The following is a 26,056-nucleotide window of genomic DNA, read 5'->3' on the forward strand; positions in this document are numbered from 1 at the left end:
TCTTGTGATCCCATAAAATACAATGGACCCAATACCCAATGTGGTGCACCCCCTCTATTGGCGCCCAGGGCAAGCACCCCCCTCTGCCCTCCCTAGATCCAGCCCTGTACCTAATTCCTTTAACTGGAGATGCTGAGGATTTAGACTTGGAACTTGTGCAAGCAAAGATGATGTCCTACCTCTGAACCATGGCCCATCACCATGAAGCTCAATGAGTAAATTTGAGCCAGCATTCTCTTTCAGCCTGACCTTACATCTCATGGTGGTTGTGAGAACAGAAAGGGGGAAGGGGGAGAGAGAAACGTGTATGCTGCTCTGAGCTGCTTGGATTAAAATGTGTTAGTCTGATGCTGCTATTACAGTGTTGTTGAATATGCTACTCCCTTAAGTCAGCTGTGTTATGCTTTGGAGGGCGCTGGTGTTTGAGTAGTGTGAAGATGTACTTGTGTTGACAATCCTCTATGAATAACAGGCTGTGTGTTGAAATCAATGCACATAGGGAAGGAGTGCAATTGCCAGCTCATAAGCATGGACCCCACACATGTAGGCTCTGTCCCTGTGATTAGGAATGCTGCATTTTTAAACATTCCTGAACGCAGGGCAGAATCTACACACTTAGACTCTGGTGAGCATACTAGGGTGAGGCTAGCATGCTGAGACACGCTCCTCCTATATGCACTCCTCCTTATATGCACTTCAATGCAACATAATATAATCTACAGAAGACTTTAATCTTTTGGTTATATATCATGTGCTTTAACATTTATCATGTCTCTATTGTCGACTGGTACTCTGAGACTATGGGCTAAAATGTCTGTTTTGTTCTTGTTGCTTCTGGCAACGCTGAATTTGTGGTTAAGATGTTGTTGCTGTTCTAGAATCAGCCAGGAAAGTCACCATTACCAGAGAGGTTATAATTCACTATGGCAAGTGAGCAGGACCTTCTATCTGAACACTTGAGTTCTGAACTCTCTAAGGATTCTGGCACAGCCAAGGAAACAGGATGTGTAGTCTTGTGAGGAGAACTTTGCTTTAATTGACACTCGGAGGGCAGCATGGTCTTGGCCATCAATACAATGTTGCTATACCTTTAAATACTACAGCACATGGAAGCTTATAAGTAAGGATAGCTTGCCTGTTGTCAATTAGGAATGGCTGTTCTCAGTAAGGAATAATTGTTTAGTAAGAGAATAGGCAGTAAAGAAATCTATGTTGCTGAGCATATGCAGATTTTTTCCAGTTCCATATGGAAGATGCATGCGTACATATGTGTTGAAGACCACATTTAATTACTATCAGCACACAACTGCTGTAGCAGTTACAATTATATGTTCTCTTCAGAAATATAAAATCGGTAGATTCCCTGATATTAGCAGTGATCTGCTATTCCAGAAAGAGTACCGTTCTTTATGCCTGTGCATTGCTCATGTAGCTCCCAAAGGGCATGATCCAGCTACAGTTTATTTTTCAGCGCTCTGAGCCAACAAAGATAGTTTAAAACGTATTTAGCTTTTCCATTTAAATCAGTGGGACTTAAAAGTGTCTAATATGGGGTGGATTTAGATTAAACACAGGAAGAATACTATAATATTTAGCAGCCTGGTAAGACCTGGACTATGTTTTGTTCTCTTCTGTTTGTAGGTATTTAGCCTGGGTGTGATCAGAGAGCACAAGACTGTTGGCCCTATCCTGTGGTTTTGTGTGAGCTGGTCCACTGGATCCATAATCCACCCAGTATGTGGTTTAGGGTATTTGGTGGAGTTGTGGTAGTGCTTGTTGTTTGAAACTTGCATTTTGGTGTTTTCATAAACCACTGTGCATCCCTCTTGGGGATGCCTTGAATAAATTAGAACTTTCCATAACTTCTCAAGGAACTTCACAAACAACCCTGTAAGGAAGGCAACTATTACTGGTAAAGAATAGATCTCATCCGTTATTCTTCTCTAGGTGGAACAAAGTCTGAGAGAATGTGGCTCGCCCAGGATCATGCAGTGACAGCATGACTGACCTGAATATTTTCCACTGACCAACAGCATATGTTTAGCATGAGGGCCTTCATGTTTCAAAGGAAGGTTGCAGCACATAAGGGGACAGGGAAAGGACAAGTGCCACAGAAAGGCAGCGGAAATATTAAGATTTGTCTCCAGCGGAAGTCCTGCCTATTTGAATTATTTGCTTGGACTCCTACTCTTCTTTGTGTGGCTTTTACTATTTCCATAACACCTAGCAACAAAACAAGATATTTTCCTACTGTTGTAGAGTTTCCCACAGTCAGCTAGACTCAACCCGACAGCCTTGAGAAAGTTTGTCAAATCAATTAGTTTGTTATTAGGCTGCTTCCACTTACCTATTAAGAAGTCAAATACTGCCATGTCAATGATATTGAGTAGCCGGCTGCCGCTGCTATAAGGGTAAACCTCCTTCACTGTGTTGCAATAAAGTGGATTCACTTCCCATCTGCAAGAAATATCACAGAAGTAAATGCTGATGTTGCTATTCTACCAAGTACGTTCTCGGTTTTGGGAAGTGATTGAAATCTGGTGCTATGTTTATCCCTGTTTCTGAGGAGGAGGCATATTTTTTCTGGAATAGTTTATTGGCTTGTTGTTCTCTTCCATGCAGAGGCAGTTTTACAACTGACACATCCAATAGTATCAATCTGTCCTTTGCCAAGAACTGCCAGGGGGATGTGAAAAGCCCAAAGAGCTGTCGAATTTGGTTTCTTGTTCATCAGGCTTTACATCAAAGCAATCTGCCTGTTCCCACCATCTTAAACCTGTTCTAATACACACCACCTTATGCTTTGTTCTGCCTCATTAATAAGTAGTTAAAATGAGGCATGCTAATGGAGTTGCCAGTTTCTCAGTGCCATGATTGCAAAAATTGCTGTCAATCGTTATTTTCATACAAAATTGATATTCAGGGATGATGAAGATGAAGAAGGTTTTCTGCATTTCTGTACCCTGCTTTTCTATACCCCTAAGGACTCTCAAAGTGGCTTACAATCACATTCCCTACTCCTCCCTACAACAAGCACCTTGTGAAGTAGGCAGGGCTGAGAGAATTCTGAGAGAACTGTTGACTGGCCCAAGGTCACCCACAGGCTTCAGGTGGAGGAGTGGGGAATCAAACCTGGTTCTCCACATTGGAGTCTGCTGCTTTTAACCACTACACCATGCTGGGGCATTTACAGACAGTTCATGATCAGATGATTACATGTACAAACTGTAGGATTCTTGCCCCAAGGAACTATTGTGTTTCTTAAGTAAATTGGGAATATTTTCTGTCCTTAAAATTAGGTCTCACTTAACAGGTCACAGGGAGGAATACATTTACCAGATAAATCACAGTCTTTTGACCCACTGCCTCGCTGACACAGTCCGTGGGGTAGTCTTGAAGTGGCTTACCTCATTTCTCCAAATTCAGGGACAGAAAGTGGTACTAGGGGAAAGGGTATCTACTAGGCACCCCTTGTTGTGTGGGGTCCCCTCAGGGAGAAATACTCTCCCTGATGCTGTTTAACATTTGCCCCCTTGCCCAGCTGGTACAGATTTTCGGGCTGGGGTGGCATCAGTATGGGGTGACATCAGTAGTAGCAGATCTTCTTCCTCCTTCAGTGGGCTCCAAGGAGTGCACAGGTCGTCACCCAGTCCTTAGCTTCCTGGGTCTGGTGGGGCTGGGGCCTAGGGCATCTGGCACCAGTTCTGTCCACAAACAGACCAAATTGGCTGACCAGGTTAGAGTTAGCAGGTGTGTGTGTGTGTAATTAACCTCATATGTGCACACTTATGGAGCTCCCTTTCAATGATTCAAACTGCAACCAGGAAGGGAACAGCAGATAAGTTTCAGTGGTGCAAAATTCTACCTGAATACTATTTTTATTTATTTATTTATTTATTTATTTATTTATTTATTTATTCGAGATTTATATCCCGCCCTTCCCACGAATGGCTCAGGGCGGCTTCCAACAATTAATCAAACATAAAATTTAAACAATTTCAAGTATAAAACAAATATTTAAAAAGTTAAAACCTTAAAAACAAAATATTTCAATTTCCTGTAAACAGATGGCTGGCCAGTTACATCGAGTTGTCATCCTAGCTAAGTATAGGCTAGCCGGAAGAGGGTCGTCTTACAGGCCCTGCGGAACTGTGCCAAGTCCCGCAGGGCCCTCACCTCTTCCGGCAGCTGATTCCACCATACGGGGGCCATAACGGAGAAAGCCCTTTCTCTGGTGGCTTTCAAACGGGCTTCTTTTGGCCCGGGGATAGTGAGATTTTGTGGGATTTAGAAGGGAGCGGACTAGTGGGTCATGCCCTCTCTCATATACACTGATGCTCTCTACCTCTTGGATTGTGCAGGCAAAGAGTACAGGAAGGTAGCAGTGAATCAGGAAGTTACATATCTGGGGGTCCTCCTGACTCACAGACTGTGGGCTATTACTCTGTGGTCTAATCCTATGCAGAAGTTTGGGAGACCTAGGTTTCAATCTTTCTTCTTTGAGCTCTACTCTGTTGGCTGTAAAATTGAAAGAATAGTGACCTATGTATGTCTTCTGAGAGGATCAAAACCCAGCGTATGAGCCAAACATGTAGAAAGTAAGCAGCGTGCTATACAATTTGCATAGTAGTAAGCAAAGAGAGAGGTTCATTTACCCACTTACTCCTCTTTTCCAGCAAAGGTGTAGGATCGGATCCATGGGTTTGGGATGGAGATTCTTGGAGCCAGGTTGAGGGATGGCAGGAAAGCAGAAAGAGATCCTTCAAGCAGATGAGGGTTCCCACATACAGCATATTCTGTCTTGCACATGTAAGGACACTTGGCAAAGAAACACACATTGCTAGCTATGGAAAAAGCAGGATGTATGAGTAAGAGGAAAAGATACACAACTTTTGTAATGTGAATATTTTTTAGTAAAATCACAAGATCAGCTTTTAAATTGTTAACTAAGGATTACTTTCTTAGGACCACAAGGTGCGAAGAATTTAAATTATACCATAAGCTTAGAAAACTATGAGGTAGTATTTTAGATGCCTACTCCTTTTTCATCTTTATGAAACACAGGCTGTGGTCACACTGGAGGCTTGGAATGATATGGTTGCACCTCTGTTTGCAGTGGTTTAAATAGCTGTGGGAAGTTTTGGTCAGACATCCCACCCTGAACCAGCTTCACCATGTGCCATCCTCTTTTTTTGTCTTTTGACCCTGTACATAAGTAATGTATCTGAAGCTCCAGCTCCTTTTTGACAGCTCCACAATCCCTCTGCCAAGTACTCCAACTCCTCTCAGCCTCCTTCCTTTTGCCGCTTTTCCTCTGAATACATTGGGGTGTGTGCAAATCTAAATGAAAGTAGTCCCATTGACATCAATACATTTACCCTTGTGTCAATCTTGGGATGCGCTCAAAAAGAAACTTTGATGCAGAAACAGGGGAGAGGGGTTGGGGGGGGGATCTGTTGCTCAAAAACAACTCCCTTGGGGACTCCTGAGCCAGAATAACTACTTGGCCATAGTGAATGACTACACTAGGGGCAATTATGTGCTTATGCACACATAACACAAAGAAAAACAGGAGGTGGGAATTGAAGAGAAGGTTCAGACTTCCGAAATGGCTTGACTTTGCAAGAAAGGAGTTCAGACATTTGGAAACACAGGATGAACGGGCAGACATCTGTAAGCACCAGACTTTCTCTGATGGCTGTTTACTCCACATCCAACTTGTCATTCAATGGGGTGAGTAAAACTGGGAAATGGGCATCAGTTGTGGCTGTGTGACCAAGTCCATTTAATCCATAAAGGAACAGCAACTATATCGGGCCAAACTGCCCGTCTGACCACAGCCACAGTTATCCATGAATGACTCATGAGTTTTAAGCATTTAACAATAGCAGTGTTCCCATTCATCACTGATAAATGTATATACCAGGAAGCAAGGCAAGCCTCATGGGGATCATTATCTCACATCCTGTTTTGTAGCATAGGAGGGACACTTCAAATGGGACCAATTTCCTGCATAGGTAGCTCCCCATTGTAGGCTAAAAGCACACAGTCTGTGTGGACTATAACATGTACAGAAAATGCATGTCTACATTTGCTGCATGCTCGCTGTTGTGTGGGAAGCAGGGATTTCATCAGGGCTTTCCAGCACAAAAGATGAATATGTGTGGTTTGTTCACTTCCTTTTTCTACACAAAAGTTCCATCTCTTCAAAGTAGCCCTTACACTGCAGCATCAGGAGAAGTGTATGTCATGCATATTTTCTCTTTCTGCATATAATGACTTACCAGGTGAAACAAAAAAGACACTTTGTAAGATTTCATTCTTAGTAACCTCTAAAATTTCCTTTGTAATGTTAATCAATCTCCCCACCACTGGAGGGACACGACGGAAATCCAGTATTCTGGGGGGGGGGGGGACAGGGGTAGAGAAAAGATGGGGAATCGATTAGAATTACAGAACTATGTTGATCAAGGAAAATATATCTCAGAGTAAACAAAAGAAAAAGATCAATTTCATTAACCCACAGAAAATGAGTTCAGCTCCTTTTAAAATGTAACACTTTGACTACAATCTTAAGAACATTTTCCTTGGAGTAAGTCCCATTGAATAAAATGGAACTTATTTCTAAATGCACCTACTTAACATTGCTCCCTTCCTAAGCCAAATCTGGTCAATTTATTCCATATATTTAGTACATTCTAACCAAGGCTCCCAGTGGGACCATCCACTGAGATGTCATTGTTGTCTCTTACTGCATTTTCCAGTGTGTTTTATGGTTACATCACTTTTGCTACATCAAATGAACAAGAGGCAGACTGCTTTCAGCTGTAGCCAGTTGGGTGTTTTCATATACTGGATGTAAGAGGGATAGGTAAGGACAACCTGGGACTAGGTAAGTGGTTTTTAAAAACATTTTTGAACCATCCCCCCTCCCCCCCAGCAGTTTTCCAGATAACTTCATAAATCAATAATTCCACAGCAACATAATTCTATAGAAACAGTTGCACTGTTTCCACAACTGTGTAGCCTTTGTTTGTCATTTCCTATCTGGAGAATTTACCTATCCCATGTCTTGCACCGGATTGTTTAAAGTTTACGGCAGTTTAAACTGACCCATGTTGCTTTGTGTAGATGTAGTGAAACACTGACTGTTTGAATGCAGCATTGGTTTATGTGGTAAGTGAATCGTAAATAATGATTGCCTGCCTAACAGGAAGCAGAAGGGTCAGAGTTGTATTACTGCACCAAATCTGCATTGTTGCTTAGCTTGCTTTTACACAAGCCATACAATTAACATTATGCCAAATACTCTGCACTGAAGGACCCAACTCAGGCTCCTGGTAAATTGGCCAAGATAAAGATTAGCCCTCTTTTGCTTCCAGTACTTTAAGATTCACAGCAATAAAGAAAATGGTTCTGTTTCCTTAATACAAGACCAAGAAGAAGTTCTCAGTTGCACGTAAATACAGAACAAATAACTGAAGCTAGTAGCCCCTAGGGTTGCCAGCTTCCAGATGGGACCTGGAGATTCCTTGGAATTACAGCTGAAGTAAAGATCAGTTCCTATGGACAAAATGGACACTTTGGTGGGTGGACTCTAAGGCATTATACCAACTGAGATCCCTGTCCTCCCCAGACTCCATAACCAAATCACCAGGAGTTTCTTAACCTGGATCTGGTAACCCTAACCCCTCATCCCTCCACCAGCAGTCTGGGAGGACCTGACAACCCTACCAATGCCTTATTATACTATAAGGCATGGGTCTTCAACCTTCTGTCACTTGAGGGCTTCATTAGAGCACCCATTCCCTAAGGAGGGTCACATCTTAAAATGTAACAAAGTTATTAACCTACCTATTTAGATCAAACATAAACATTCAGAGGTCAATGAAGAAATGTTAACTTGAACATAATCCATTGTGAAGAAGAAGAAGAAGAATAGTTCAGAAACTGGAACAATAGTTCACTGTGGAATCCTTTTATCTACCTACACATGCCTACTTAGTCATTGTGATTTTTGTGGCTTGTTTTCTGTTAGCCAAGGCAATAATATCCAAATAAAGGTTTGTGACAGTTTTAAAATGTCATATAAATGTTCATAGGTCTTGGCTTACACTTGGATTTCACAATTTTCAACTTAGAAAAATTTTCTTCACAGATGTACGAGGTGCCAAAGAATGTGAACATGGCTACAGTCAATTTCTTTAGGTTAATAAATATATCTGGTAGACAAGAATAGACATCTAAATGACTTTTATATGTCAATGTCTCTGAGATGATCACTGGCTTGCAAATCAGTTAGTTCCATCTGAAAAAAGTTACTTGCATCTTCTGAAACAATCTTATTTCCTTTTCATGCTTCTGGCAATCATTTAATCCATTCTGGAATTCCATCTGCAATAGGTTCAGTACTTTAATATGTTTTCAACACTGAATTGTAAATTCCTGTCCTCAAATTTTAGTCTGTTGCAGCATGAGAAGTTTGAAAAGTTAAGTTCACTAACTTGCTTGACAAAAATATTTAGTTTTACTTCAAAAACTTCAGAATGCATGCCACACACAAGTTTTTCTTTTCCATGCAACCTTAGATTCAGTGTGTTCAGATGCTCTGTGAAGTTAAGAAAGACAAATCAAAAATCCATCCAGGGTCAGAAAGTACTACTTGACCTTTTCCTTTCTTCATGAAGAATGAAAAGTCTCCTTGAAGACTGAAAAATGTTTGAAGGTTTTGCCTCAGCAAAGCCACCTGACTTCTGCATGGTGCTATATATCTCCATACTCTGCATCTATCTCTGCGATAACATTTTGAAACTGATGAGTAAGGCCATGATGCCTGACTTAACTAATGCTTGGTACAACAATATGCACAATACTTTATCACTGAAGAATCTTACTACACAAGGCTTGCTGATGGATGATGCAATGAAATTACATGGGAAGTGCATTGTTTAATTTCAGCATCTCTTCACTGCACCAGTTTTACTTCCTACCATATTTCTTGCACCGTCAATTGTGATGCTTTTCTACTGATTTGCACACTTTCAAGAATATGTTTTCTGCAACTGCCGTGCCTTTCAAACTCTGCAGTGCACACAGCTCTTAAGTAATTCTGAAGTCTACGTATCTATAGGACCAATGTATCCCTGGGAGGGTGCTGAGCTTGCAGCATAGGTGGTTGCTGGCCCCAGAAATGTCTGGCTGTCCTCAACGAGGGCCAGGTTCTTTTTGGTCTTGGCCTCAACCTGGTAGAACTCTCTGCCAAATTCCATCAGGTCTGTATACAGTTCCACAAGGATGTTCTACCAGGCTTCTGATTGAGGACAGCAATGGTTCCATCTCAAACTGGTGTCCTGTTTGTTTATTCAACTCACTTGCTCCCTCTTCCCCGCCTGCAAAGCCAGCTATTACATTCTCAGGGTGCAGGCAAGCAGGAGTCCAAAGCCAGTCCAAGGTCCAAGTCCAGGAAGTCAAGCAAGAGCCAAGTCACCAATGCAGAATCACAACCCGGAATCAGAAGTCAATGTCCAAAAGCCACAAGGTCAGGGTGCCAAGGAAATCAAGCAGGTCAGGATCAGGAAGGAGCGTGGATGCAAGCCAGAGAATAGACTTGTTGCTTCCACAAGGTTACCTGGTCCTGGGTGGGAGCTATATGGGAGTCTCAATCAGCCTGCTCTGTGGGTGGCAGTGACTCTGCTAGAACTCAGGGCTGAGAGATCTGAAGCATTGGCGTGCCTCATGTCTTCGCTCTGAAAGTTCTTTCCGGAGCCTGCTTCGAACTCTTGAGATGGGAGGAGATTGATCATCAACAGCTGACACTGGTGCCTGGAGAGTGATTGATGGGCCAGCTGCTGTTTGTTCAGCTGAGGAACTGGCTGGCAACTCTTCCAGGTCTGTTAACCCTTTCAGCTCCTCCTCGTCAGGGCTCATGACACCAGCAGTCTACAACCTGAATGGGAATATTATTCACCATCTATTTTTATACTGTACTAATTTAATTATGTTTCTTTCTAAATTTTTATCATATTGTACACCTGAAATTGTTTTAAATATGTTGTACATTACCCAGAGCCCTGTTGTGGCAGGGATTGGGCAATCAATAAATGTAAATAATAATGATGATGATGATGATGATGATGATGTCAGAATCTATCTTCCTGATTAAAAATTACTAAAAAAGAGTAGTTGAGCAGTGTCTATAATGTCATTGCTCTCATCTAATGCTAAAGAAAAAAAATCAAAACTTTTTACTTGACTATCAGTGACATATGCAACTTTTTCCCTCGTTTTTCAACATGCCTCATAATTGTAGATGCAGATAAACTGACACAACTAACACAAGATACCTTATCAGGGCACATTTCCTCCCTTACTTTAACCATGCACTTTTAAACGAAGTCACCATCAGTGAATGATCTACGACTCTCAGCAATACATTTATCAACATGATAACTGACCCTCACAGAGGACAGGTTCTTCTCAACATGCTTTCTAAAATTACTTTGTTGCAAAAACATTGATTTTTTAAAAGAGCCTTTATCTTGTTCACTTGCACCTTGATATATTGAGTAGCTCTTGTGAAAAGATTCAAAGTGCCTTTTAATACTGCACACCTTTAATGCTGAGACAGTTTCAAGACATATCAGGCAAACTGCTTTATCCTAAAAACAAAGAAGTACTCAGTAGTCCATTTGTCATTAAAGACACAGTGTTCATCTGCAATTTTTTATGCCTTTGAAATAGCACTTTCTTTTGCAGAGATCTTCTTACAGAATTTTTAACAAAGTAGCAGTTGCAATATAATCCATGAATAAAAAAAAATATGAGAAGTAGTTTTAGGGAGCCTAACCTCTTTCCCATCAAATCCACCCCACTCTAGCTGCAGCAGCTGGGGATTTTCATTTTGACCATGGCAAAGGATCCTGCCTCTCAATCCATTACAATTCTCAGGTGTACTGGGCCATATGCACAGGTTAGGAAGAATATTTTTAAAAATGATTATGAATCTGACCTACCAGATGGCAGAATACTATGAGATTTATTTCTTAATAAACACACTGCCTTGAGGTTTAAATGTACACATGCTGATACTTTAAAAATTGGGGATCCTCCAAAAATGAGCAGATAGACAGAAAGAGCACATGAAAGGGCAGCCTCCCACCTGAAGTAGAGGATATGCCATCAAGTTCAAATGATATGCAAGGGTGCGCATACACATTGCTGCCTGCCAACCAAGTCTCAGTCATGAGAAGTAAAATGGTAGCTGTGGGGGGGGGGGAGGAGAACTTGGAGGAAGATCATTGAATCATAGAGTTGGAAGGTATCTCCAGGGATCATCTAGTTCAACCTCCTGTACAATGCAGGAACTTCAGATATACCTCCCCTCCACATGCATCCCCAGTGACCCCTGCTCCATGCCCAGAAGATGGAAGGAAAACCTCCAGGATCTCTTGCCAAACTGACCTGGAGAAAAATTGCCGACTGACCCCAAAGTGTCAATCACCATTTCTCTGTGCATGTAATAAAGGGCCACAAGAACTAAGCACTGATGCAAAACGTCTTGCTCTCCTTCCCATGGGGAAGGGGAAATCCCATAAACTTCCTTGTTAAGAGAGTACTCCTTCCGTCTCAACCCAAGGGGCCACTTACTGCCTCTTGCAATCACAGATGCATGTGAAGACTCCTGGCTGGAGTGGGTGGGGGATGAGAGGTAGAAGCAAGCAAGGCAAGTACTCAGAGCAATCAGCTCTTGTTGAGGAAGGAAGACTGCTTTTGCCTGCTGCAGCAGCAACCTCACTAGTAACCTTGAAAGCCTTTTGGAGGAGCCTTGATGGGTGGAGCCTCTAGAAATGTTCAGTATGCAAAACATTTTGTATCCTTCCTCCCCCTTCACCAAATACCAGCCCTTTGTTGTAAAAATGCCAGCCTTTTGCAAAAGCTGGCCAGATATCTCCTGTACTATTCCCACATCTTCCTTACACACACATATAACCTTCAACATGGTAATGCATGGGGAGGGGTAGTGAAAAAGCTGAGCAGTAGCAGTACAATTACCGGAGCTTTTCTGGCAAGCAAAGCACCTAAAATGCTAGTTTGGAAGATAACACCATGAGGGGGCTTACAGAAGGAACCCTGGAGATCAGAAGAGACAATGTTGCTATTGTTTTTCCCAAGAAAGGGACAGGAAGAACAGCAACAGATGGTGCCTTTTGCAACAAGAATAGTGTGGGTCTGAGGAAGAATGCTTTGTAGGTAACAGCAGCAAACAAACGGGCTGGAGGGAGCCATGCAAGGTCGGGGGCCACAGCCTGCAGGCCGCAACGTGGGGACACCTGCTATAAAGATTCCAGGATTAAAAGGAGGGAGACTGTGCCTTACTTTGCATATAGATACTGGAAGAGGAGAATGCATGCCTAATGGATTCAGTGTAGGTCCCATACTTTAATTTTACCTCAGTGTTCATCCATCATGTGTTGCATTTCTGCAACTGATGTTGGGGGTAGACAGGTCATTTAGGGTCACAGTTCCAGTAGGAGTGATACAACTCAGGTGATCCAACACAAACGAGAGCAGGAACTTTTACAGTGCTGTAGAGGCGAGACCCCTAGCTTGTGCAGCTTTTAAAAAATTCTTGTAGGGCAATCATCTGTCTCTGAAATTTCCTCTGCTACCAGCTATGAAAGCTGGAGGATCCCTCTCTGTAATAGGTTACACTCCATATGACCAGTATCTAGGGTTGCCAAGTCCAACTCAGAAAATATCTGGGGACTCTGGGGGTGGAGCCAGACTTTCCAATTCCCTAAAATAAATAAAGATACAGCAGTGCAATTTCCCTGGACAGTCTTCATTTCCATGTTCCCAAAAGCAGCAGCAATTCCAGTAAATGAAAGTGAAAACACACTAATAAAGCAACCAAAATAAGCAGAGTTTGCAAGCACACATTTTTATGATCTCACTGGAGCTGCTTTATTTCCAACTAACTTCTTTGGACTAACACAGGCAAATGAAAAGAGAGAGAGGTGGAGTTTTCCTCCATCCCATAAACAGGTTACTACACAAAGATGTCTGAAACGAATCCAAAACAAGCACAGAGACTGTGCTCTTGCTCTCTCTCTCTCTCTCTCTCGCTCTCTCACTCACTCACACACACACACACTTACTGGCTCTGGTTCCTGTACAAAGACATCTGATATGAAAGCAAGCAGAGGGACTACACTTTCACTCTCTCTCACCCACACAGGTGGCTCTGCTGCTGAACCCTCCCAATGCAGCTTTCACTTCCTATTCAAATTTAAAGGTGCACAAATGCACATTTTAAAACACAAGGTGTTTGTAGGTTTTTAAACCTGTGGAGATCTAAAGGCACATGGTGGCTGTGGGGGTGGGGCTTCCCCTGCTGGCCAGCCTACCAGCATCTCTGTCTTGGTGTCCCTCACAGTCATGCATGTATTAACATGGTTTTGGATTCAGGGATGCATAACCCGAAAGAAAATTTACTTAGCACAATTCATCTTCCACAAGCAGTAGCACAACAGTTGAAGCTAAGTATTACACATTAATAAAGTTTTTAGTGAAATAACATGCACACTGAACAATGCAATATATTATCACATTTTGCTTTTGAAATGGCATCAGGACTTGTGCACACAGAAAAGACAGTAGGGATACTACTGCTTTCACTTAGTGCAAGCAAGATGGCCAGGATTAATTTTAATTAATTTCCACTTTTATAAGGACTACTGAGAATGCATAACTCATCTGCGGGTCCCAACCCATCCAATATGGCTTCAGTGTTCTGTATCTTGGTTTGCTTCCATCACTGTAATCCTCAGCACTGCACCCATTCTCTGTGATTTGCAGTACTAGCAAGAGCCCCATCCAACCTGCGGAAGATTGGAAGATACTTTGAAATGGGAGATGCTGCTGCTGCTGTCTAGGCTGATTCATACTGCAAACATTGCAAATGGCGCTCTGGGACTTGGTGCTGTTTGTCAGCAAAACAAAACATTATTGGTTGGTGAGTCAGTAACCGCCAGGCAGGCTGAGTAATGCTGGCAGAAAAAGGCCCCCAGGACAGATGGAACTGGAAAACACAAAATGCCTTGGATCTAGCTCTGGCCTGCACAACTTTTAACATGCCAAGCAAAAAACAGCCATTCATTAAGCCCTGTTTGGGACCTCTGAGGCAGGCAGTAAACATGGGTGGTAGGCTACCACCCAAAGCCAGTGCATTGTTTTGATTTGCTGTGTCACAAGTTATGCAGGCCTGATCTAGCTTCTGAGGTTGCCTGATCAAACTGTATGAAAATGAGTCACTCCAGAGCTTTGGTGTTGGAAATCAGGGGCATGCGTTAATTAGGGTCTAGGGAGCTGTGATGAGCTGGAACAAAGGGCAGGCTTTTCAAAGGAGGAACATATGTCTACACTATTAGAGCATGTTTGATAACTGCATTTTTAAAAAGAAGTAATATCCCCTTTTAGATAAAGAAACCAGAGAGTTTTATTTACTAGAGCTGTTGAGCACACACAGGGCTTTGAGATAAAAATGTGAATTAAACTGTCATAACAATTTTGTCTGCTCTCTAGGGGCTGCTTCCACACCGCTGTGATTATCTGTGCAGCTCTCACTGCATCCACACCCACATGACAGTTTTCCCCACACTTAAATTGCTGCCCCCAAACAGAGGACTTTATAGCAATATAACAGTCTGTTAGCACAATCTGCTAGTTGCTCTGAATTCCCAGCAAGTGGATGATTAGGGGACAATGTCATGTGGATGATCCAATTTGGATGCCAAACCAGGACAAAACTTCCATGTGGAAACTACCTAGGGCAATCCCTAGTTTAAACCATCTAATAATGTAATTCAGGGGAATAATTTGCCTGTCATGTTTTTTGGAAATATGAAGGTGTGAAAGATCCTTGTCCTTAGGATTATTATAGACACATTCTCCAATGGGAAGTATCATTAAGTCCCACAGTATATTAGCAGACAAGGTCTCAGCAATGCCTCTGTATCATTTCCTCACACAGTGTGGTTGGTGTAGGGGAGAGAATGCTGGAGATGAGAAATCTGGGTTCCTAGCCCCATGTTACAGTGAAATTAATTGGATGGGGCCATTCACACTTACTTCACAGTGTTGTTACAAGGATAGAATGGAGAACTCGATATGTCACTCTGCGCTCGAGGATAAAAATGTATTAGATAATTCTGTAGACTAACTACTTGCTGTATGGTGGCTCATATGGAGAGGGTCCTGCTTATACAGCAGGAAGGAGGATAGACAAATCAGGGCTGGTGCCAGGGTTTTTGGCATCTGAAGCAAGGCCCCCACTGCCCCCAACTTCCATGCTGAGGATCGGCCTCAGCCCCCACAGAGTAGGCTGAACAGCAAGCTTCTGTGCCCCCCTTCATTTGCCTCGCACCGGGCCAACCAAATCCTGAAGATGACTGGCAGCAAGAACAGACTGGGTGACCACGCCCCCCACCACTGGTGGGCTGGCATCCCCTCCCGCTCAAGCTAGGGCACTGCCAAGCAGCAGGCAGCCCTGCCACAAGCCACAAGGCCATGCACCTGGGTGAGAGACTAGCAGCAGCAGGCCCAGCAGAAGAGGAGTTGGCACTCACCTTGGCGTGCAGAGGAGGAGCATGCAACCCTGAGCAGCGTTCTGATTGGCCAGGCAGGAGGGGAAGTGCCTGACCTCCGATGACAATGGAGAACAGAAAGGGCCCAAACTGCTGCCCTGCTCAGCCTCAGCTGATCTCTTCATGCAGGTGCCCTGACACTGCTGGAAAGGACTTGGTTCAATGGGGAGGCCAGTCTGGGGTCATTTAGTGGAGCGCTGCTGCCTGCCCTGGTGCAAGAAGAGGCCGCGCTTCCTCCAAACACCCTAGGCAGCTGCCTACCTCACCAACTCACCGGCAGTACCTCACCAACACCCCTCAGTGGCCCTGGGATAAATGCAGGGCTTGAGGGTGAAGGATGAACTGGCAAGTAGCTTATCTCCTGCAGCACTGATGGATTTAAAGAAGACAGATTTTCAGGTTGCCCCTTGGCAACCATTCTTGTATACCAAGTAAAAACTGTAATGTAGCAAGTGATAAGGAATGGATCTCAGAGCTCACCAGAGCTCAAATGAGTTCTGAAGAACAGGGATCTGACTATGACAACCTGCAGGTACAAGATCCCTCTCTGAATAGGTCTTTGGATGTGGTTTTGTCTAGGTTCCCTCCCTTAGAGTCAAAATGCATATTGGCAGCTCTGTGGATAAGACTATGAACACAAACTAGTGATGATTTTAAAAATCTGAATGGTCCTTGCAGGGATAGTGCTACCTTTAGACTCTTTTGTACTCAAAGCAAGTAGTCAAAATGCCATTCCTCCCTATGGCCTGTACGTTCCTGAGTTTCAGGTGTACAGCTTGACCCTACCGTGCTGGATAACAACTGTGGAAGCTCTTCCTGCTTTTGTGACAGCTTCTCTCTGGCCAGCGCCGTCTTTCTTCGCTCTCTCTTCCAGTGTGGGTTGCTTACACAGGTTTGCAGATTCTCCCCTCCTCCACTATATTCCCTCAGCCGGGTGAAATAACCTTTTCTTAACGAAGAGTAACCATACAGCCACATGTTAGTAGTTTGCAAGTTACTTTCTCCTCCTCCCCTCCAGAGAACACAGAGGTGTGAGTGACAAGGTGCGGAAGCGGAATTTAGATTGATGTAGACTTTCCCTCTGGGTCATGTATAAAAGGAAGACGCTCTTCTGTATGGCGCTCCCAATTAGAAATAGTGAATGAACCTCAGATACTGCTGGTCTGAAGATGTCATCAGTTCCTGCAGTTTCCTCTGACTACAAAACAGAAGACTGTGTTATCAGCTACTCTGAGTTTCCATCAGTATTCATACTGATGGCCTTTGAAACAGTTACTGCCCCACCTCCCAGAAATTCTTGCTTTAGACAGCTCCCAACATATTTTTCAAGATACCTGTGAAATCTGGATTCATGTCTCCCCCCCCCCCCAAAAAAAAATGGCAACTAGGGTTACCAGCTCTGAGTTGGGAGATTTTGGGGGTACAGTCTGAGAAAGGTGGGGTTTGGGGAGGAGAGGGACTTCACTAGGGTCTAATGCCATACAGCCCACCTTCAAAGCAACCATTTTCTCCTGGTGAACTGATTGCTACTGCCTGAAGATCATTTGTAATTCCAAGCGATCCCCAATTGCTACCTGGAAGTTTGCAAACCTAATGATATCTTTTCTGCTCATGGGGATTTGAGCAGCATAAATATTATTTTGCCTGTCTGAAGATGCAACAAGGGTAGCTGCCAGCTGTACAACTAAGGAAGGGGTGAAGAAACAGGCATAAATTCTAAGCTCCTCTTGCACTTGCAGAAGGCAAGCTGCCCCTCTCAACAGGGGCATTCCCAGGGGCCTTAAAGGAGGCAGTGGTCCAGCCTCTTCTGAAGAAACCATCTTTGGACCCACCCAGTCTCGAACTTGCCATTCCTGAGCAACGGGGGCAGTGGCAACGCAGCTTCAGGCATTCTTGGAGGACGCTGATGTCCTGGATCCCTTCCAGCTTGGCTTTCACCCTGCCCATGGGACGGAGACAGTGTTAGTCACCGTGATGGATTATCTCCGGAGACATCTGGATCGAGGCGGTTCGGTGCTGCTGATTCTTCTTGATCTGTCAGCAGTGTTTGATACAGTTGATAATGAAGCGTTGGCCCACAGCCTTGCCAATGTGGGGATACGGGGGCTTGCCTTACAATGGCTGGTCTCCTTTCTCCAAGGTTGAGGACAGAGGGTGGCGTTTGGAGGTGAACTATCCCAGCGGCACCCATTACAATGTGGTGTGCCACAGAGAGCAATTCTTTTCCTGATGTTATTTAACATCTACATGTGCCCCCTTGCCCAGATTATCCAGAGATATGGGCTGGGGTTTCATCAATATGCAGATGACACTCAGCTCTATCTGCTGATGGATGGCCACCAGGATTCAGCCCTGGAGGAACTGTGTAGGGCACTGCAAGCTGTAGCTGGTTGGTTGCAACAGAGTCGGCTGAAATTGAATCCATCGAAGACGGAGGTCCTGTGCCTAGGTTATGGGGGGCTGGAATCAGAGATCAGGCTCCCATACTTTGATGGGGCTTCATTGATGCCCACGTCGAGGGTGAAGAGCTTGGGGGTATTCTTGGATGCCTTTCTGTCTATGGAGGCCCAGGTTATCTACCACCATTTGGCCTTTTTCCATCTAAGGCAGGTCAGGCAGTTGGTCCTGTATCTTGTCCCCCATGCAATGATCACTTCCAGGCTAGATTATTGTAACTCACTCTACATGGGGCTGCCCTTGACTCTCCTCCAGAAACTCCAGCTGGTGCAGAATGCTGTTGCATGGATGTTGACGTCATCTGTACAGGCACAGATCCATCCTATGCTGCGTGCACTGCACTGGCTACCTATTGAGTACTGGATCTGGCTCAAGGTGCTGGTACTTACCTTTAAGTCCCTATACAGCCAGAGGCCAGCATACCTTTGGGACTGCCTCTCCCTGTATGAGCCCCTTAGGTCTTTACAATCGGTGACCCAACACCTTTTAGTGATACCTGGCCCCAGAGACATCTGTCTGGCCTCAATGAGGCCTGGTGGAATGAGCTCTCCCTGGAGATCCTGGCCTTGCGGGATTTACTGCAATTCCACAGGGCCTGTAAAACAGAGCTCTTTCGCCAGGCTTTCAGCTGAGGAACTGGTCACTTGCTATTTCCCTCCCCCCTTTCATTTCATTCCATCTCAGTACTGTAGGACCTGCTGGACCATGTTTGTGAGACAGAATTTGCCATTTTAATCTCTATCGTTATTCTGTAATTTTAGATTTTATATATTTTAATTGGTTTTAACTGTTGATTGCTTTTATGATGTAACTCACTCTGAGCCTGTTCTACAGGAAGGGTGGGCTAAAAACCGATTAATTAAATAATTAAATAAATAAATCTTCAGCAGTTTTGCCATCTCACTGCAAATTTCAAGTTTGCCAGCATTTTGTTCCAGGGGCCCTCTGACTGCTGCGGACAGAATGGATGCTTGTGGTGAGTTGTAGTGGGATGTATAAGTTCAAGAAGTTCCTTTCTGTGAGTGCTGCACTTCTCACCTAACTCAGGTTTCAAGCCAGTGTCCTGTGAATTACCTGTCAAGGTGGAAAGCAGCTATTTCTGCATTGTGTCTCTGAAAGTCAACAAAATAGAAAAAGTCTTCTGGAGTCTCCTCTCCTCGTTTCTGTCTGCAAGAAAGATAAAGGTTACTTAACCAAAAAGGGAAAAGAATAAGCCACTGAAATCATTACAATATATTTATAATGGCATAATAAGCCGATTTCCATCCTTTAGTCCATTTCCATTCACCTAACAGTTAAAGCAGGGATACCCACTCTGTGGCTCACAGAGAGTCACATTCACAGTGATCATCAACCAAAAGAGCTACTTTTACTTCCATCTCTAGTATGAGGCCTGCACCTCAGGATGGCTCATAGCTTACCTGTTTCTCCAACCAGTTTCATGCTTTGAATCACCTGCGAACCACAGACCCCTCTGGTCAAGGGCCTTGTCCACTTTCCTGAAACATGGTGTGGATGCTGCATTGCGGAATGGTATAAGGAAGCCATATGTTGCTCCCAAGCCTCTGAGCATCAGTGGATTAAAGCAAATGACCTCCATTGGCCCAGGTTATTGAAATGGGAAAATCCATTTGGAAATTATTGCCCAACTGCATTACTGAACGCGTGTGAAAGCTGCTGTAGTTGGACTGCTACAAGGAACTAGCAAATTACCATACCATACCATACCATAGACCTGTATTGGCATTAAAACTAGCAAATTCTGGATTATTTCTCAGGTAATAGATCACAGTTATTCCCACCAAATTTCTTCGAATATTCTTCACCATTAGGTAATGATGTGACCATGGTGTCAAGGGGCTCATTATGTGCACTATACAGCTTTAAAAGCAAGGTGGAATATGAAACAACTGGAGCCCTCTATCGATCCCAGTACTTGAACCAAACAGGTCTGGTGAAACCTGAACTCAGCAGATAAAACTATATGTATACTTGCAAACAATTTCTCTTAGATGTTGTGTGCTACAGAGACAGTAGGGCTCACGAACAACACAGGTGTGAAGAATATAAAGCTTCTTTGTGTCCTCAGTCTTGCTAAACTTGTGGGCACTTTCACAATTTGGAAACAGGTAGCAAGCATCTGAATAAAATGACTACCATGCAGGGGGCAACAGGGGAGGCACTGCTAACTAGGGGTGTGCATTTGGTTCAGCCAAACTGAATACAACCCCCCAAAACAGCTGATTTGGCTGTATTCAGGCCACATAGAGCTGAATTAGATTCCCTGATCTGATTCAGCTGCCAAATACAGCAGCCACAAATAGCTGCCAAAATTCAGCGGGTATTCGGCTCCATTATATCCTATGGGCCATTGAGATCAATGACAAAATAGGTATAAGGAATTGCTGCTGGGGGGGAGGGGGTTTGAGGTAGAGGCTCCAAATTTGTAGGGCAGTTCCAGAAGACTCTCCCCCACAGAACCACCAAATTTCAAAACGATTGGACCAGGGTGTCCAATTCTAGGGACAATCAAATAATGCCTATGATGGGGAAAAAACAGTCAATTTCCCCCCTGTAATTATAGTGGGAAAAGTGATTGTGTGTGTGTGGGGGGAGGGGTTTGAGTGAGAGGCACCAAATCTGCAGGGCTGCTTCTGGTGCCTCTCTCCCACAGAACTCCCAACTTCCAAAATGATTGGACCAGTAAAACAGGTTGCTCAGCTTTATGAATCTTGTTTTTGGATTTGTGATAATTCATTTTTGGGTATACCCAGGCCACAAGGGTATACGTACCCCTATTAAGAACATGCCTGACAACTAAGTTTGAGACCAATGGCACTTTTGAAACCAAAAGAGTATGAATTCTGGGGAAACTTAAGAGCTTAACAAGTTATTATGTCCACTGAGATAGGAAGCCAAGAACTCTATTAAGTCCTGTGGGTTCCTGTGTCTGGACTATTTTAGCAGTGACTGGCCTCTCGGCTTTGTTATGATAGATAGGGATGCTTCTTTTTTCAGGTATGTACCTTGCTAGAACCAAGAACTAGAATAAGTATGGTGCAGTGGTAGGTTCCCAAGCTACTTGCGTTTAAAAGAAGACTAGAGGTGATATTCTTACTTACTGCCATGTAAGTTAAGGTCCTCCCTTGAGCAGCCTTGATTTCCCAGAAGCTTCTTTTAAAACCCAAGAATTTCCAGAATTTTCTTTCGTACAGTGCAGTGTTACAGGACTTCAATGGTCCATAAGATATAATGGTGAGATGGGGGCACCCTCTTTGGGTGCTCCTAGAATCAGACTCCTTGGTTCAATCTTTTTGAAACTTGGAGGTTCTGTGTGGAAGAGGCACCAGAAGTAGCCATGCAAATTTGGTGCCTCTAACTCAAATCCCTTCCCCCCACAATCACTTTTCCCACTGCTTTTTTCCCATCATAGGGACTATTTGGTTGCCCCTAGAATTGGACCTCCTGGTCCAATCTTTTTGAAACTTGGGGATTCTGTGGGGGGGAGAGACTCCTGTAGCTGCCCTGCAAATTTGAATCCTCTACCTCAACCTCCCATCAGCCACAATTCATTATACCTTATTTTGTCATTGACTTCAATGGCCCATAATGGGGCCATATAGTCGGGAATAGCTGAATATCCCCTGAATCAGATTCAGCTACCAATTCTGCTATTAGGAGATATTTGCACCCCCTCCAAATTTTAAAGCCTGGAATACCACTGAATCCAAATTTTCCTGATTTTTTAATTTTGCACAACCCTAAACTGCGTCCCATGAGGCCTGAAGTTAATCACAAAATTTTGGGAGATTCCAAGCCAGGCAACCACCTGTGATAGAAGCAAGAATTTCCAGATAGGTGCTCCAGGCAATCATAAAAGTGATGCTTTGTAAACTCTTCTGAAGCATTTCCTGTTCCAATGGTAAGAATACAAATTAGCAACTTTCCTGTGCAAATAAGAATTGAGGTGTGCTGAAGGTGTCAGAGGACTAGCGCTTTCAGCTCAGCCCTTGTGGGTTCAGAATAGTTGAATTTTGTATGAATTGTGTTTATTATTTCACGGTTTCTTTGTAATCATCCTCCAATCCCAGAATTAGGGATCAGTTCCCTGGAAGATATAGCTATGTTGGAGGATGGACGGTATGACGTTATACCCCAGTGAGGTCCCTCTCCTCCCCAGACTCCATCTAAGGGGTGCCAGTCCCTAGATCAGAGTGGCAGGAGAATAAATATGTAAAATGGCAGCCAGGTTGATTGCATGGTGTTGCTTCTGGAGAAAACCTGGCCATGACATCATGCCTCTCTAGGGATCACCAAAGTCCTGGTTTCTAGAAAGATGTGACAAAACATTCAGGTTTTTCCTGGAAGTGACATTATGCCATTGCTGATTACTCCCCATGTCCCCACCTCCCATCTCTTGCTGGTTGCCAAGCTGGGCCTAGCAACCCTGCTCTACCCCAAATTACCAGTTATTTCCTAACTCAGAGTTGGCAACCCTAATTTCAACAACTAGCAACATGTAGTGAGTTGCTCCTAATTCTCCAAACCCCTCTGATGCCCTTTCAGTTCACTAGCCTGTTCCTGGTGACAGTTCACTCTCAGACCTTTCTTCCTCTTTTCTCTCTCCTCCTTAGGGAAATGGCAACTGTTTCTTAGGCCATAGTCCAGGGCAGCTGGAAGATAGTCTGAGAAGAGGTAGGGCAGATGCTAGTGCATCAGGATGTAGTTGTTGTTGTTCAGTCGCACGGTCGAGTCCGACTTTGCGACTCCATGGACAAAGTCATGCCAGGCCCTCCTGTCTTCCACCATCCTCCGAAGTCTGCTCACATTTGTGTTTGTAACATTTTCCCCCTCAAGAAGTGTGGGGGCTCATATTTACCTTCCACTACCTCCCATAATCTCCTGTTTTCTACTGGTCACCATCACTGTTAATGGTTCTACCACCTAGTGAAGTGTCAGCAGCTCCCCCCAGTCCAAATAAAAAGGCAATAGAAGTAGCCTACTCAAACTGTTTGCCAGGGTTGGTTCCCTATTTTCAGGAGTGCTAGTCTCTATTATAAGGAAATGTTACACCTCAGGTTTGATAGATGTGTTCATAGCATCCCATTTTTATTTTACTGTGTCTTGGATTACATGTGTTCCAAATTTCAGCTTTCTGGGCAGCCTGGAAGTACATTAGCCATTTTGAAGGTATATTTTGAAACCCCAGCTTTGAGGAAGATGTGTATAAATGTCCCCTTTCAGATTTTCTTGTTGCAGTGCTTTGGCATACATACATGTTAGGGTTTCAACAAACTGGGAAGTATCTTAACACTTTCAGCTCAACTGAATAAGTCAAAATGTGTTAAAATAAACAATATACCAGCAACTACATTATATAGAATTTAATAGCAAAAGAACCTTCACAAAGAACAGATAAAAGCATGAGAATATGAAAATCTAAACTCCAAAAAGTAAGGAAATGCAACACTGAGCAATTCTGGCCTTCAGTCACTGTACATTAACCTTAACTCCGCGCTTCAGTTCTGAAAAAGCAGATGTTTGCCTAACCCAAAGCTGCTCAGATATTGAGAAATATAATTAATAATTGAACATTCTTAAATAAAACCATCATTTAAAACTATCATTTTTTCCAGTTGTTCCTCCACAACTCAGTGAGTAAAGTCCTGCTACTGTTTTCTACTGATCATCTGATAGTCCTCCCACTGTGTCGTATCCATTCTACAAATTTGTGCCACTTGCAGGGCATTGGATACACGTTTGGTTATAAATCATACAGAATCACACCATAGGTAAATATAAACTTACCTCATAGGCTTGAACATAGCTTTCCCAAAGTCCTGAAACCGTAGAACAATTTTCAAATGCACTCCACTGGGTTTTACGACTGAGAAATGAAAGAGATTCACACCTGCAGTCAAAAATAGACTTCCAAAAATTCTACCTTTTTGTACATGTTGTATAGTGATGTATTAATAGCCAAGATTCAGTTGATCATGAAGGAACTCATATAGCTCCATGGCTCAGCCATTTCTCACAACTGCGGCATGAGTGATGAGGAATTATTTCCCCCCCGCCCACAAATCTCTCTGGGTCACAGCTGGGTGCTCTTAATCCAATCAGTTGGGTTGATTTTTATGTATTGTCAACAGATCTATGACATTCTGAATTTGTCCATTACTAACCAAGCTTGGATTTGTATAAATATACTAATGAACCACAATACAAAACCTTCAAAATAAATGTCCCTGTGATAACGGAGGAAAGGAAAATGTAGCAGATTTATATTTAAATGTTTGGGACTGGGCAAAATGCAAACAAAGGCCCAGAAGTAGCAATGGCAGAGTTAATAACTAAAACTGTTTGATTAAAACCCCTTTGTTATCTGGAGATCAGCTGCAATGCCAGGTAATCTCCAGGCCCCACCTGGAGGTTTGCAATCCAGTGCACAAAGCAAGACATGCAATAGAAATAAGTACATTCACTTACTTTGTGTGCAGTCACAAACACCTAGCAACGCTTTCTCGTCCTGACTGTAATCTGAAATGAAAAGAAAACCAGTGAAATCCTTGAATATGGACATTTTCTTGGAATATGGACATTTTCTTGGAAAGTGCCTGGAAGCAATTTTGGATTTGGTATTGACTAATAAACTGAAGCTTAATACTGACAAGTTGGAAGTGTTACTGGTGTGCAGAAGGCCTGACCTGAAATTTTAAAAGTCACCTGTTCTGGATGAGGCTGCACTCCCCTTGAAGGAACAGGTCTGTCATCTGGGGATGCTCCTGAACCCAAGCCCTGTGCTTGAAAAGCTGGTGGCAACTGTGGATAGGAGTGTCTTTTACCAGCTTCATTCAGTTAGCCACCTATGACATTTCCTGGGCAGAACAGATCTGGCTGTTGTGGTGGTCACATCTAGATTAGATTACTACAAAGCACTCTACATAGAACTGCTCTTGAGATGTGTTGGGAAACTTCAATTGGTACAGAATACTGTAGCCAGGATATTGACTAAAGTAGGGACCATATCACTCCAGTCTTGACCCATCTACACTGGCTCTTGGTTTGTTCCCAGAAACAATTCAAAGTGCTGGTGTTGACTTTTAAAGCCCTATGTGGCTTGGGACCAAGATATCTGAAGGACCACCTACTTCCTTATGAATCTACCTGACAACTTTGGTCATCTTCGAAGGTCCCATTTCAGGTGCCTCCTCTTTCTGAGATTAGGCAGGTGGCAACCCAGGAGAAGTCCTTCTGGAACCCCCTACCTGGGGAGATTTTTTTGTCTGTCCTCTTGTGTTACGGTCCTCTACCAGCAGGTAAAGTCTTTTTTCTTTTGTGTGCCATTCCCTCAGTTATCCCTCCTTCCTATCCCTGTTTTAATTGGGTTTTTTTTGTCTTTCTGTGTATCTTAGCTCTGATTTTAATTGTTTTAATGCTGTTTTGTTTTTGTGTTTTGGAGGGATTGGTTTTAAGGGCTTTTAAAATGTGATTTTATTATGTATATTTTAGTTAGCCAGCTTGATGACCCCTTGTAAGAACAGAAATGGAGGGTATAAATTTCGTAAAATAAATAAATAGGAGCAAAGCGCTGGAAGGAACGCCAAAGTTCATCTAGTCCAACACCCTGCACGATGCAGAAAATTCACAGCTATCTCCCCCACAGAGGAAAACAAAAAAACTCCAGGATTCCTGTGCCAAATTAGTCTGGAGGAAAATGCCTTTCTGACCCCAAAGTGGTGATTGGCATTACCCTGGGCATATAGAAAGGGCCACAAGAACCAATTACTGGTTCATCCCTTCCTTCCCTCCCTGTCACTGTCTGCCTAAATTCATAGTGAGTCATAGAATCAGTATTGCCATCTAGCCCAGGGGTGTCAAACATGCAGCCAGAGGGCTCCTATTAGGCCCAGGAGCAACTCACTGTCATCTGCTTCCTTCTCTCTCTCTTGCTT

At 43.4% G+C, this 26,056-nt stretch overlaps 1 protein-coding gene across 1 annotated transcript in view; it reads right to left on the reverse strand.

Moving 5' to 3' along the window:
- The window catches only part of FAM20A (FAM20A golgi associated secretory pathway pseudokinase), an 84,467-nt gene that overhangs the window by 19,256 nt on the left and 39,155 nt on the right, over positions 1 to 26,056 (reverse strand). The window contains exons 3-8 of the mRNA XM_060251972.1: positions 24,591 to 24,641; positions 23,910 to 23,988; positions 19,176 to 19,268; positions 6,285 to 6,400; positions 4,664 to 4,844; positions 2,348 to 2,457 (exon numbers count right to left, since the gene is read on the reverse strand). Coding sequence (XP_060107955.1) covers positions 2,348 to 2,457; positions 4,664 to 4,844; positions 6,285 to 6,400; positions 19,176 to 19,268; positions 23,910 to 23,988; positions 24,591 to 24,641 — 630 coding nt within the window. The remainder of the gene's footprint in view (positions 1 to 2,347; positions 2,458 to 4,663; positions 4,845 to 6,284; positions 6,401 to 19,175; positions 19,269 to 23,909; positions 23,989 to 24,590; positions 24,642 to 26,056) is intronic.

Source organism: Heteronotia binoei, chromosome 13, assembly GCF_032191835.1.
Source record: "Heteronotia binoei isolate CCM8104 ecotype False Entrance Well chromosome 13, APGP_CSIRO_Hbin_v1, whole genome shotgun sequence".
NCBI classification, from domain to species: Eukaryota; Metazoa; Chordata; class Lepidosauria; order Squamata; family Gekkonidae; genus Heteronotia; species Heteronotia binoei.